Here is a 13,866-nt window from a genome sequence, read left to right as displayed (position 1 = left end):
TCCCACGTTGTAGATGCGCTCTGGGAGTGTCTTCTCATGCTGATTTACAGGGGGATCTATCGATATACCTCTGACCTACCAGGCGATCCCCACATTGACAATCCCCCAGTCCTCGAATCACTCTTTGAAGGAAAAGATGACATACAACGATCAGTACGCAAGCGACGCGCTTTCGACGTCTTGTTGCTCTCAGAGAGACTGCGAATGAGCAGCGTAGCCCATAGGATATACAGACCGGCGACTATGTATACATCCTTGACTGCACAAGAACATATTTCGTCTTGCGCGGAAACGAGCGACCGATCAAGTCCGCGCATGGCAGCCCTAGGATAGACTTTTATAACTTGGTTGGGGACTACTATATCTAAGGTCTCATGGACGATTGCCAGCCTGTATTTGAACAGTCAAGTTCATGAGAGGTAGTGATACTTACATGAGTCGCGTCTTATGTAACTGCGTGAGCAGTATCGGTCGGAGACTGTGATCAACGAGTGTATTGCTATCTGTTGTGGTGTTGTGATGTTCTGTTACAGGAGCTCTCAGCTCTGAGGTAAGCGCACTTGCCCACCGGGCAGTACCTGCTACAATAAAATATCATGTGATCTAAGCCACGTGGTTACATCTTATCAACGTACAAGTATTGAAGCCGGCCTTTACATCTAGGAGAACAAACATGAGCAAGTATGGAAATGACAGACATGTGGCATACTGTTACAGCCTAAAGGCGGCAAAATACAGAATTTACTTAACCCTTGATTAGGCTGCTTATATGAGGCTAATTCTCTTCGACACATGCGCATACTCTCCCAAGGCGTGATCAGACGTATTCGACCAAGGGAACCATTTGAATCTACTATGTCCATAAAATGAGATTTGCGAGCACTTAACGCCGATATTGGAGACATCTCGAGCGTATACACTGCCGTAGATGTGAGGTGAGAAGCATTCGGGAGATGAAGGCACATGGATGTGAAGGAAAATTCACACAAGTTCGTGTCACTATAGTTTTACCACATTATGCAGCAACTTGAGTGGATCGTACGAAATGCTATTTACCCTTAGATCTAGAATCAATGATGAACGAGACTATGGATCGGCTAGTCCCCAAGACAAGCTACACGGCCTTATGGGTTCTCATCCTATGAACCATAGAATACTTCCTAATTGGCCTGGAAAGCCTCGAAATCACCGACATGCCCAGTCCGTGGGCTTTAGCCAGCACACCTAGACTCAAAGCCTGTCGAATCTCGACATCTCGACACCGCCTCAGGCGGAACATCTCGATCATCAAACCAGGGCCAAAGCTTGCAGCCACAATATCATCCCTTCCAGTACCCATCTTCCTCAGCTTGTCCAACACAACAAGTACTGTCGGACTCGATGAATTGCCGAATTTTGTGTATATATCGAGGGACGCTCGAATGTGGTCATCGGTCAGGCTCATCGCCTGTTGTGCACCCTTTAAGATCGCGAGACCACCTGGATGAATGGCCCAGTCGAATGCTGCTGGATCGAGCGATGCACCGGTCGGATTGCAAACCTCGTCGAACATGGAGCTTATGGCGCCGACGGTGGCTTTCGGCACCTCTTTGGTGATGGTCGCTATCATGCCATTTGGACTCACTGAGTAGGACATGTGATTCTTTGTGCCTGGGATGAGTGCACTGCCCCACTCTTGTAGCTCGAAGATCGGCTTTTGCTCCTCCTTCATTGCGAGACCGTTACAGACTACCAATGCTGCCGATGCATCTGAGAACAGTGCCGGAGCAATGTGTAGGTTCTTATCGTCTTTGCAAGCAGCTTGAAGCTCCGCCCTAAAGAAAAGACTGCATAGCTCGGTTGCGAAGACGAGGACTCGAGCCGGTCGACCCCTTAACGAGGCAGACGCTGCGAGATTCGCGGCTTCTCGTAGAGCAGACAGACCACCAGCACAGCCAACACCATGTAACAGTGTTCTTTGTACATCATCAGGTAGCTGCAGCTCCTGGCTGACAAAGAGGTCGTAGCCTGGGCTGCCCTGATCGGTACACGTGACCGCTACAACATGTGTGATATCTGCCGCCGATAGTTGTGCCTCCTTCAGTGCTTTGTTGCATGCTGATACTGTGAGGTCGACACCGGTTGTGCGAAAGATTCGCGAAAGTTCATCGATGGTCGGAGGATTTGCATGATCTTTCGTCCATGTTGAGTAGTCAGAGATTGTTGGGCGTGAAGAGATCTTTGTATTTTGATTGACGTGTAGCAACCTTCGAAACCTAACTGTCAATTAGCAACGGAAGACTTGAAAGTGCTTAGAGTACTTGTGGTCCACTTACCCTGGTGACGAGATGTGCTCAGGGAATAATCTCGTGACGAGTTCAGCAAATTGCTCTTGTGTCTGAGAGTACTCTGGGTACTGATGTGCCAGTCCTGTGATATACACAGAGTTACTGATGGGGAAATTCATGGTGAAGGAAACAAGTAACACAGAAGGATATGAGACGACTCTATGGATGAACCAAGAAAGGCTATCGTGTACTTGTGATGCTGTGATCAGTCAGAGAGCATGCCGTCAACCCTCATATAAGTTGAACAACAGTTAGGTAGTGCTTAGGGGAAGTGCTTTTTGGGCGACTGCCATGGCGACTAGACGGGGCTGAGTGATTTGACCTGATGAAGATAAGAGCATGGCGTGGGGAGAAGCCGTTCAAAACCTAGTGTTACAGGCTACAGTTCGCTTGATGTTACCATCAGAGGCAAAACCCGTGCTCAGGTCGTCGAGAATGTGACTGAAGGAATGCAGTAGAGCCGAAGGATGATTCATACTCTCATACAGGCACTCGGTCCGCGCAGAAATAGGCCATCTTGCTCCTTGGCGATGACCTATCAAAAATAGTTGAAGGAAGGCAGTGAACGGATTATCCAATGATTGCACAAACAACGCTAGCGGTTGGCCTCATGAGGCCGCATATAACGAAGGAGCTAGAGACGGCCATCTCTTTACAGTTACCGAGCCGGACGAGCTCGGATCTTGAACGCAGAATGGGTGTTGCTGATGAACGTGAATGGAGCTAAGAGCCGGTCGTCGCTTTTGCCTATTCGGATATATAAAATCACATCGTTCACCGCGCATCCAATAGAGGTCTCAACAAACATCAGAAAATAGTGATCCGGAAGGTGTGTGTCTGTAGGAAGGAGATCCTTTGGCCAAGGCCTCCAGGCAATTGTTGCTGATTAGCAAATGTGGCCAGTAATGTCGCTTTGTTAGCAAACAGCTGGCTTTTGACAATGTCAGTACGCGCAAATGCGGATGATTCATCCTGTCGTCTCAGTCAGACCACACCGATTTAGGTCCGGGTAATGCCATCAGCCTCCACAACGCACCAACCGCCATATTCGTGATTGTCGTTCAGCGGCTACAGCCACACTGCATGATAGACCCCCGGGGCGTTCGCTGGCAAGTGTTGGTTTTTGAGTCTATTACGATACACGCTCCAGAAATGCATCGACGTCGGTGGAGTGCATGCGACCGTAATTCTGGAACGAGGTTGTATCGATGCATCGTCACATCTAGATATCTGCGGAGAAAAGAAGCGACTAAGCGATGCAGCTGCGAGCCACATCATCGACCGACCTGAACGACCGACCTGAACGACCGACTTGAGGATTGAGCCATAGAGGTCCTGTAGGCGCCTAATTACTTCGCGTCTACCTAAGCTGAAGTGCACCTCAGGCGTTCTTTCGGCGATTGGTGGATCTATCGCACCCTCACCCTCCAGGAATAAGTTGTCGCCTTATGCTAAAGATTCCTGCGCCTTGCAGGAGTCAGACACCCAAAATGGAAGATTTCGCGCGTATGGGGGGCGGCGAACGATGTATGGCTCATCACGGGTGCCTGTGTCGTAGGGTGTTGATGCGGCTCTGAGGCCTGCAAGGCTGAAGCTGACACCTAGTGCCAGGTACAGTGCAGCGGATCATCTCATAGGTGAGCTGGATGGGTGTTAGTGGGGAATCGCCTATCAATTGACGCTTGGGGAACAGATCTCACACCCGATTTGTCAATCACCCCGGCTTCTGCGCGGTGGCGTACCGTGTCTTACACACCGCGGCCTCCAATTTACCCCATCGGGACCGGTCCACGAAAACTGTTCGCGAATACAGCTTCATTGCAGCATAGTACTCACGTGCTTTGTGCAAAGTATCTCTGGGAATAAGCGCAAGTCCGAGACAGTGCGCGGTGGTTTATATTGACGAATGTTCGCCCTGAAAATCTAGGAATTATTATAAAAGATTTTGTGTGTGAACCATGGAGCAACGCAACCCTCACAATGCAATTGCACATCAAAAGTGGGAGCCTGCAAACCTGTGAGTCTGCACTCGCAATTCAGAGCTTGACATTAACCGCAGCAGAGGCAGAGTGGATGTGTCATTGTCTCTACAGGAGCAGTCAGCTCTAAGCAGATACTCGTCCCTGCCATGGGAACTTCGTAACCACATACATACCTTCTACGTGCAAGGATTCTGTGACAATGAAGTTATTGTCCGCCGCGGAACCGAAAGAGGACTGAATCTGCTAGTACGACAGACCGCAGGCCCGCACTCGTACCATTGGGTCAAAGACCCGATCTTACAGCAATCGGGGCCAAATCGGATCGGGGTGGCGGCTGCCAGAGAATTGCTAGAAGCGTACTATAGGAATCGTGCCTTCAAGTTTATTCATGATGAGCTGAGCACTCTACGACCATTCCTTGAGGCGGACACCTTCGGTCTCGCCATGCGTCCAGCCGACTACGTCCGAAGGCTGCAGCTTCAGATTCAACCCTTCAAATATGCTCAGTTACGGGAGCTGAACGCAATGGATCAAGAAGAACATATCTGTCGTGGAGCTTTAGAGTCTTTAATTATCCTCCACTCTCCGCATACGGCAATCGAGATCCGTGCGGACTTGGCGCAGGGGTTTTGCGACGACGAAGAATACGATGAGCTGCTGGACGATGCTGCCGGTTTCATTTTTCGAACTGTCGATCTCGTTGATTCGTTGAAGAAGAAGGGACTGAAGGTTGAGGTAACATTTGATGGAAGGTGGGACGGTAGAGACGGAGCAAGAATTGGCACCCTATCATCTCTCAATGACTGTGTATTCGCAATGAAAGTAGCCTGTCAGTGAAGGTTGACTCTAACGTACCGAATTGGGTATCATGGTCAAACGCTGTCACGGCCCAGATAATTTGCACAATAGTTCCAGATCACCGCAACACCAATTGTCTGGGAATAAGGTCCTGTCGTTCAAACAGTCCGGGATACCTCATTGTCGGCCATGCCCGGGCAACCGAGCATTCATACGCGCGTGCAAAAGGCTTCCCAGACGAAGAAGGCACGGAGACTGCAGTAGACATATTTATCCCAAATGACAGTTGAGAGGCCATCACTAAGCTCAGGCATCTCCAGTCTCACCATGCAGAGCAATGTAGGTCGTTTGCAACAGGGTGTAAACCGTTGAACTCAGCCTTGTCAGGTCGCAACTTGAGTGGTGACAGATCTGAGATCACCGGTTGCCCGATCGACTTGTAGTGGAAGCGTCTAGCTATCGCAACCATCACTCTAGAAACGTTGAATACCAACTTCACAGGCGACCAGACTACTGGCATCTGTCCACGGGCGATGAGCAACTGGCGTGCTTTGAGCCGATAGATAATGCACTACATCTGGTGCTTGCCACTCTAAACCGTGGTAGACATGCATAAAGGCTTCGATTTGAGTAGGCAACCGATATTCTTCAGATTCGTCCAGGGCGACTGGCAGGCCCACCGTTTGGCGACATATTGGACATATTTATTGTTCCTGAAGCCACTTGCCAATGCAGAGAATGCAGAAATGATGGTCACACGGTGTGGCTATAGGCTGAACGACGTCAGGCATGAACGCGTGATGATAGGGGAGGTCTTGGAAGGATATGGAATTTTCTTCTTTCGAGATGGACTTCCCGTGCGCTTCGTAGCAAAGTCATCATTCGGTTGCTACCATAGCTGGAATCGGGATTGAGAGCGCCGACACTGGGCCATTAACAAGTCCTGTCGAAGACTTCGGTCCATGTCCATAATGCCTCGTGGGCGTGGTATCTGCATAGTAGCCTGAACAAGAGCAAGTACTTTCTTGATAACTTGGAGGAATCCCAAGAATCTCACCAATGTACAATTGGTGGAAGTGTGAGCTCCGGCTCGCCTACGAAAAGACTTTTCATCGGGTTGGTGCTCGGTGAAACCAGACCGCAAGCTCGATACACGACCTGACATGAAAATTCAGTCTTCTGTCAGATCGATGTAATCAGCAATAGCCGCCGGAGGTCGTTGAGCTCTTATGTTCGGGGTAGCCTGTTGAGAAGCTGCGAGTGGACTCGACGCAAAATGTCTGAGACGGGCATTGCGGATCTCATCAAGCTGGTTGGAATTGCTGTCGTTGCTAATTGGAGCAGCAGAGGCCAAAATTGCGTCGGTTCGAGGAAGGTGTCCTACATCCTGTGGCGTTCGTGGAACGCTGAGAGCTGCCGAAGGGGCTGCGATGTCTTCCGCATTGCGATCTGAGTGTGGAGGTTGCACGCTCAAGTGAATTGCGAGAGCCAGGTCTTCGTCCTCATCATTTAACGACTCTGGGGAACTAAGATCCACTATACCGCCCCGCGACTCTTGTGCCAACGGTGAGCGTTTAGACTTCCGTACTGGGGGGAGGCGCAGGACCAGTCCATCGTCCAACTCTGATAAATCGATGACTTTGCGAGGCTCGGCGTGTACTTGCTGATGGGCATATGCTTGTAGATGCTTTGAGCGGACTGCTGTGTCTTTGTGCTTCCCATTCGCTGTTGATTTGTCAATTGAAGCCGAATGCGGCTCACGCCCCAATGATGGCTGGTTCCTGGCTTCTACCTGTCCGCTCTTGCAGGGCTTCTGTTTCTTCTTTGCAGGTGAGATTAGCATCTTACCAATAGTATCGACCTCCGGAGGCGCTTTGCGCTTCACAGCTTTCGGCTTTTGTGCAGGTGGAGGCGGATCGAAAACATTTGTCGGAAGGGCCTGACGAAGCACGAAAGCCGGAAAATAATCGCACTCGACACGGTAAGTGGGGTCGAAGGGCACACCTACTTTGCCATCCCACATGCCTTCGCGATCCCCACCCTCGAGATCGTCCCTCCGCAGGGCAGTCAGGCCAAAGGGGGAGTGTAATTTTACGCTCTAAAGAACGTAATGCCATGACTTCCTCGCTTGTGCTTGCGCGCTGCTTTGTAAGCGTGATGCCATGCACAACGTCTCCTGTCTCCGATTGTGAAGAATTCTTTAGCAACAATGACCGCGTGAGCAAAACTGGCCCCACCCAGTTCATGTACAATCTGCCCCAAATGTTGAAACGTTTGCTGGTGACCTCAAGCAGTTTCTGCTCATGTAAAGGGCGCGGATTTGTCAGATCGAGCCGTTTCATCGCAATCATGAGCTCATCACTTGTGACTTTGGGCCTGTAGTACTTCTGCAAGATCTTGTGATCTGGGAAGTTGGTGAGTATCTGTAGGGTCCGTATGTGTGGCTTGGTCTGCAAAAAATCGGCCAAGTGGTAACTCCATTCCGCACAGTCCCTCTGATTGCGGCATAAGCACAGGGAGTGTGCGAGCGTACCTTCTTTTGCAGCGCTCAGAGCGGTTGCTGTACCGCATCCACGCAGACCAACTGTATTGTAGTCGCCACCAGCCAGCATGGCAAACAGCACGAAACCCTCACGATCCAAGTTCAGCTTGTCCTTCATACCTTTGGCTCGAACGATGCGAACATTCTTGTCGCTCTTCTTTGTGTTCTCTTTACTACGATCCTTGTTTCCTGGCTGTCTGGCAACTCGATCATCGTGAATCCAGAAGTTGCAACCGAACATGAGACAGTCCGAGTCCTGGGACCATACAGCATCGACAATGCCCAGTACTTGCAAGCGAGCACACTCGGCTTCCGCTTCACCAGGCGCTTCTTGGTATGGTATGCCAAAGCAGTGTAGCACTTCTTTTAACAGATCGCGTTTTCGGTAGTCAATTTTGCCTCCGCCTCTTTTACCACGTTTCCAAGGAATTCCAGGGCCATCGAACACGACGATCAATTGGATGCTATGAGTAAGCCATTTGCAGATGCGCCAGAACATGGCTTTTTCGATGCCTTGGAAGGCTTGCTCTCCGGAACCTATACGGATTAGACCTAGAAGATCTGCCTCGCTTAAGACGTACTGTCACGGATAGCGTAGACCTGCTCTCGGGTTAAATTGTTGAATCGCCAATCAGCCTCGTCCACAGCGATCCTAAGGGATCTGCCATGTTGCTTGTAATGCTCTTCCGCAAGCTGAGCCAGAGGTATGACTTCTCCATATTCCCGGATGACGTCCCAGAGCCTTCGGCAAGTTAGCATACATATCACGGATCAAGGATGTGCATCTAGGGCTCACTCGGGAATACCCATGACGTGTCATGAAGGCCAGTCCTGTTGGCCGAATAACGCGTCTTAGCGCGTTTTTCGTGTTTGCGTAGATTTTCGAAGCCATGCAAGGTCGTGCAACTTCCCGCGACGTAATTCGCTCCGGCACATCTCTCGTATATTCCACGACTCACGTTGAGTGTCTACAGTAGTGGTATGTGACGATGCTCCTGGAGTGTAGGTGGTGAAGATGACGGACATTAACTCCTTTTGAAGCAAAAACAACGGCGCGACGCTAAAATTGCTGAATTAACGCACTTGGCAAATAAAGAGCTACTCGAAGTATCTATAATGGATACGGTTTGATTTACTAAATCGAACAGTCCCAACCAGCGGAGTCGTCAAGCTGCTCGAAGCCGTGCCAAGTTTCCACTTCCAGGTAGGAGCTCATTTGCTTCAACTTTTCCTCTGCGCCCTCGCGCTTTTGTTTCAAGGCATCCCCTAGGATCTTCGCCGCCGACATTGCCATATCCGACTTTCTCCCCAAGTACCACAGGGCTTGTACGCAATTGTTTGCTGCCTGAAACGCTTCTTTCGACTCTGAAGAACCATCAACTGAGAATGAGGACAGATCATGCTCGGACTCAAGCATAACCACTCCAGCTTTAGCAAATGCACGAATCAACACAGCAGTCCAAGGTTCTGTCAATAAAGCTCCCTGACTGACAGCGAAATGAAAGTCTCGAGACTGGGCGAACGAAGCATCCTCTCGGGGACACGAAGATCGCGCCAGGTTTGAAAGAGCCCGGCAATTGCTCCTGCGAAAGCAAGCTACGAAATCTGTCGAAGTACGGAGCATCTGCTGTGTCTCAAGGCCGAAATCGGAATCATCTACGACTTCGATAAGATCTGCCAAAAGTAAGGCGGCGAGGTGCCAGTGCCCAGTCAGGCAAACGTACCACGACTGGATGCGAGGCGGCAAAGTATCATGATACTGGACGCAATCCCTGATGAACGGAGCATACAGCCTCTCCCAATGTTCGCATACACTGAGAGCCGCTTTTATGGATTGCTCAACTCTTTCACCACGGCAGCTGCGAGAGAGCAGCGTCTGAATTCGCGTGACTTTGCGGAAAAGGAGAACTTTCACCGGAGCTGCATCGCACAGAAGAGCAGCAGCCTGTTCGAAGGAGCATGGCCAACGGACAAGGTCCTGCTGCAGCCGACTCCGCTGATGAGCAAAAAGATGGAGGTCCCAAACGCCATCGGTACTTCTCGGCACGACTGAACCTACATTGCGTTGCATCTGATCTGCTGCTGTTCTTGGTTCAGTAGCGTATACATTGCTATCTTCGTCAGATAGCACGAGAGGCCGCTTGTGCATTGCTGAAGATAAGGTATCGAACATAACTCCAAGCCAGAACAGCAGATCGACTGTAGCACGATCCGCAGCATCGACACGACTTGCAGATGGCTTATGCTGTTTTCCCCGTCGGTTCGTTCGGGGCTTAAGGGGTGGCGTGCTCGCGCACATCGTCATTCGTGAACGCAGCGAGTGGATAAGGCGGACGCCTTTTTCCAAATGTACAGGGGGGTCTTCGGCATCGATCGCGAGGTTGAGCTTGGACATCAGGTCCTCGCATTCCTCGATTGTGGCTTCCCCTTCATTTGGTGTCGCTTTCGATAGATCCACTTCCTCTGCTGTCTTTGCAGGTCCGCTCTTCGAATCATGTGGGCGCTGCGTTAAAGAGAACACGATCTGTGCGAGAACAAGCCGAAATGATTCGATATCGCCGGCTTCCTGCAGGGCTACACGTGCCTCGTTCCAAGCAGTGATTTGCATTGTTCTGTCAAATTCCACGCCGTTCCAAGAGGTATCAGCTGTTTGTCCTGCGAACGCTCCCGGATTACCGTTATGGTCGTAGGGATACTTTGCTTGGCTTCGTTGGGAGGATTGCGCCCACTGAGTGGCAAAGGAGAATATTGCCGAGTTGAGGGCTTTGCCAACTACTTTGTCTTCCTGGAAGGTAAGCTGTCTACCTCTGATCGAGGAGGCCAGAAGATCGAGCCGGAAAACGCGATGGTACATGCGGTTCCAATCGGGTCCGCCCTCGTTTGCGGACGAGATGTCTGCTTTCAGGGTGTAAGGGCAAGTCGTTTCAGTGAGCCAGCATGACAGGGCGTTCTCAAAGCTGTCATGGTATATCTTCAGTAACCCCTCTCTCAGAAATGCTCTGTTTGCAGATGACACAAATTCGGCTGCAAACGAGATGGCTGGGCAAGGAAGCGCACCATTTGAGAGCGACGCCGACGAGCTGCGGCGCCTTCGTTTGCGTCCTGTACGCATGACAGCACCATCCAGTTTGGATTCAGCTTCGCTACAATTGGCATCGTCGCTCTTTCCTTCTTCCACTGTGTCTTGACCGCTAGTGGGTGTTTCAAGGGACGAGCCTTGCCCGGAATCATACGTCAGTGGGCTGCCATCGTCCTCGAATACATCACTAAAACGTCCAAGATGCTCTTTCATGGAGATTTCGATAGCATCATACCACAGAGCAGGCGTTGATCGTTGCGCAAGCGTTGAAAATGCGTCCACTTGAGGCACCGGGATTCCCGGGAAGTCACCGAACGTCACTCCTAGTTGCGCTGGGCTTGTCGAATGGCCACTCCCTGTGTTATCGGATTGACATGTCGCTCTCTCGGTTTGAATTTGCGATAATGATCCATTGGAGTTTCGAAGCGAGACCACGGCTCCGCTGTTCGTCCGGCGACGTTTCACTGGTGGGGCCGGATTTGGCGGAGGTTGTGTCGCCTGCAACACCCTTTGCGAACGCAGCCATTCGAATGTACAGCTCTTCTTTGTCTTGTCGCAATTGCCGCACGCTGCTAAAGGTCCGTAGACATCTACATGGTCAATTGTCTGTGGTGCCGCCCTCAAAGCAAATGTAGCTCACCACTATAGTGGAAGACACTCGGATGGTCCCCCGATTTGCTCTCATCCAGCAGAGAGTCTTCTAGTATTGCTGCATCGCACGCACGCTTGCCTCGCCGGCATTGATCGCAACATCGGTTCTGTTTCCTGCTCGTCTTCAAAGGTTTCGGGGCACTCAGCGCCGGAGGCGTGGGCGATGTCCATGCATAATCAAGGAACGATTTTGGCTGTACATCAACGAAATTCATACTTCCACATTGGACTGCGCTTCGGAAATAGGAAAGAGAAAAAGAGCGGCGTACAGAGGAGCGAAAGCAGCTTTCACGCCGCTGACACTTGCCATGCACAACCCCGCGCGAGCAGCTTACCGGGTTAGGTTCTGGTGGGCCAATGCCCTGATTGGGATTTGCGGGGAAAGCTAATGCGCGGCTAAGCACTTCTTCCACGGCTCTTCGCGCGGCGGAAGCACGCGGAATTGTTCTACTGATTGGACCTTTCAGTCGTAAAACGAGTCGAAGGACGTTTAATCTTCGCGGTTGCACCAATTGTCGTCCGTGCGCGTCATCAGCTCGCTCGATGCGGCCTGCGCTAATGTATAGATCCGCGATATGTGGGCTCAACGCTCCAGGACGAATCCACCGCTCTCGGCTCAATATCTCCTCCACCGCGAAGGGCACAGGCGAGCCGATGAAAAGACACAAGTTAACATTATGAACCTACTTACTGAACCCTAAAAACCCCTCAGAATGGGATAGGTATGGGACATTAACGTGCAATGCGAAACTGATATTTGAGTGGTTATCGCCGAGGAGAAGCTTCAATGTGCCGCCCCATGCGATGTCAAAAATTGGCCGTTCGCTCCGTCTTAGGCATCAAGAGCCTGATATACCTGCCCCTCGACATTGAACCACAGGCCAAGAACTTTGGCATCGGCGAAGGGAAGTATTTGAGTGCAGACAATGCCACCAACTCCTTTCTCACGATCGGCCCACCACCAGCAGTTCGGAAGTCCCGCCCAAAAGCCCGTGCTCTTTGATCTTCCCGTCGGACCTCCATTCGACAACATGAACGTCAGTCCCCAACCTTGAGGAGGGTTTCCCTCGACTGGGTAGATCTCGGAAACGGGGTTCGTGAGATCCGGTTTGGCAGCCGGTATGCCTTGACGAGCAAAGTCGGGGAACCTCTCGACCTGATTTGTAAACATGGTATCTACTGTGGCCTTCTCAAGCAACTTTGCACCGGTCGTTGGCGATGTGCCATCGTTCAGTAGTGTTGCGATTATTTCTAGACGGGGTCAGCGAGCTTGCTCCGAGCACACCGAACATCGGACGACTTACGCGCGTAGTCCGAAGGCTTTGCGAAGCAGCCTGCACCACCGCTATTCAGGACGTCCTTCACCTCTGAAGATTCGACAACCAGAGGCTTGCGTAGAAGATGATCACGAGCGATGAGCGAGCCATCTTCGTTGCGATGGTTCATGTACGCAAGTTGCTTCTTCATCTCGGCAGTTGGGAACATAGAGATGTTCTTTAATCCCAGCGGTTCGAAGATGTTCTTGCGACAGTAGTCATTCAGAGACAGTCCAGTCGCGCGCTCGAGGGCGATACCAGCGAAGTCAATGTTGACCCCGTACTCCCAGCCCTCTCCCGGTTGGAACACTAATGGCTGCAGAATGTCCTTGATATAACCGGAGAACTCATCGAAACCAATGGGGTGAGAGAAGTCGCGCAATCCCTCGTTGAAGAATGTGTATCCGAAGCCAGCTAGAATTGGTCAGTCGGCGAGTTTCCATGCCCAATTCGAAGGCTGTCTTCACATACCAGTGTGGGTGAGTAGCATCCTCAGGGTGATCTTCTTATTCTTGGGCACCAGCTTGCCATCCTGCAACACCTGCAGATCTTTGAATTCAGGAAGCAGCTTCTCGATCTCGTCTCCGTCATCCAGGTGCAGCTTGCCCTGTTCCACCAACTGCATGCACGCCAGACCAGCAATCATCTTTGTGCATGAGGCAATCCAGAACACATTATCCAGGGTCATTGGATCCGAGGAATTGACACCTCGCTGACCTGCAGCATGCGCAAATAGCTCTTTACCATCTTTGCCCACTACAACGACACTTGCTCCTGGAATGTCAGACTTGGGGTCGGCGACAGCGTCTTCAACGGTCTTCCTGAGATTCTTGAGGACGTCTTCGGACAGCAGCATTTTGATAGAAAATTTTGAGAAACCAGGAATTGTATGATATAATCATTCGAAGGATTGCGTGAGATACAACTATGTATTCGAAAAGACCCTCATCCTCAGCTCGGAACGCGCCCCGCGAACGATGAGGGGCGGACTACCACCAACCCCGCGTCAGCAGCAAAACACCAAGTTCTCGCACGAAAGGATCGCGCTTTCGACCCAGTTCATATGATGTCGATCGAAAAGGATGAATCTGGGACCGACAGCTGCGAGAGCCTCCAAGAGACGCCAGGCAACGCTAAATGCAACACGGCGAAGCTGTAGTTCACTCCAAGC

At 51.1% G+C, this 13,866-nt stretch overlaps 5 protein-coding genes across 5 annotated transcripts; 1 reads left to right on the top strand and 4 right to left on the bottom strand.

The window, feature by feature from the left end:
* Positions 1–1,114: 1,114 nt before the first annotated feature.
* Positions 1,115–2,446, bottom strand: M421DRAFT_52831 (thiolase-like protein; the record flags this gene model as incomplete). Its single annotated transcript, XM_033595059.1, has 2 exons — positions 1,115–2,255; positions 2,316–2,446. 2 exons carry the CDS (start codon positions 2,444–2,446, stop codon positions 1,115–1,117), a joined length of 1,272 nt encoding a protein of 423 aa, XP_033453487.1.
* A 1,797-nt stretch (positions 2,447–4,243) lies between these two features.
* M421DRAFT_415590 (uncharacterized protein) lies at positions 4,244–5,394 on the top strand. Its single transcript, XM_033590757.1, has 2 exons — positions 4,244–4,344; positions 4,390–5,394. Exons 1-2 carry the CDS (start codon positions 4,286–4,288, stop codon positions 5,144–5,146), a joined length of 816 nt encoding a protein of 271 aa, XP_033453486.1. The 5' UTR covers positions 4,244–4,285; the 3' UTR covers positions 5,147–5,394.
* A 1,283-nt stretch (positions 5,395–6,677) lies between these two features.
* On the bottom strand, positions 6,678–8,637 carry M421DRAFT_395181 (PIN domain-like protein). The gene is made up of 3 exons (XM_033590084.1): positions 8,446–8,637; positions 8,231–8,391; positions 6,678–8,186 (listed from the first exon to the last, which is right to left on the bottom strand). The coding sequence occupies exons 1-3, from the start codon at positions 8,457–8,459 to the stop codon at positions 6,952–6,954; spliced, it is 1,410 nt and encodes a 469-aa protein (XP_033453485.1). The 5' UTR covers positions 8,460–8,637; the 3' UTR covers positions 6,678–6,951.
* A 52-nt stretch (positions 8,638–8,689) lies between these two features.
* M421DRAFT_192390 (uncharacterized protein) lies at positions 8,690–11,932 on the bottom strand. The gene is made up of 2 exons (XM_033588010.1): positions 11,369–11,932; positions 8,690–11,318 (listed from the first exon to the last, which is right to left on the bottom strand). Exons 1-2 carry the CDS (start codon positions 11,592–11,594, stop codon positions 8,785–8,787), a joined length of 2,760 nt encoding a protein of 919 aa, XP_033453484.1. The 5' UTR covers positions 11,595–11,932; the 3' UTR covers positions 8,690–8,784.
* A 279-nt stretch (positions 11,933–12,211) lies between these two features.
* Positions 12,212–13,551, bottom strand: M421DRAFT_52678 (beta-lactamase/transpeptidase-like protein; the record flags this gene model as incomplete). Its single annotated transcript, XM_033595043.1, has 3 exons — positions 12,212–12,630; positions 12,684–13,109; positions 13,167–13,551. The coding sequence occupies 3 exons, from the start codon at positions 13,549–13,551 to the stop codon at positions 12,212–12,214; spliced, it is 1,230 nt and encodes a 409-aa protein (XP_033453483.1).
* Positions 13,552–13,866: the final 315 nt, after the last annotated feature.

This window comes from Didymella exigua, assembly GCF_010094145.1.
Source record: "Didymella exigua CBS 183.55 unplaced genomic scaffold M421scaffold_2, whole genome shotgun sequence".
Lineage (NCBI taxonomy): Eukaryota > Fungi > Ascomycota > Dothideomycetes > Pleosporales > Didymellaceae > Didymella > Didymella exigua.
The sequence above is the reverse complement of the archived record's forward strand: the minus strand, read 5'-3'. Positions and strand labels throughout refer to the sequence as shown.

Excerpts from the sequence above, each read along its gene's own strand:
- M421DRAFT_415590 (XM_033590757.1), top strand. The coding sequence starts at position 4,286 with ATGGAGCAACGCAACCCTCACAATGCAATTGCACATCAAAAGTGGGAG. Across the intron at positions 4,345-4,389 it reads AAGTGGGAGCCTGCAAACCT|AGGCAGAGTGGATGTGTCAT; the intron begins GTGAGTCTGCAC and ends TAACCGCAGCAG.
- M421DRAFT_395181 (XM_033590084.1), bottom strand. Across the intron at positions 8,187-8,230 it reads GGTCTACGCTATCCGTGACA|GTTCCGGAGAGCAAGCCTTC; the intron begins GTACGTCTTAAG and ends TAATCCGTATAG.
- M421DRAFT_192390 (XM_033588010.1), bottom strand. The coding sequence starts at position 11,594 with ATGAATTTCGTTGATGTACAGCCAAAATCGTTCCTTGATTATGCATGG. Across the intron at positions 11,319-11,368 it reads GAGTGTCTTCCACTATAGTG|ATGTCTACGGACCTTTAGCA; the intron begins GTGAGCTACATT and ends TTGACCATGTAG.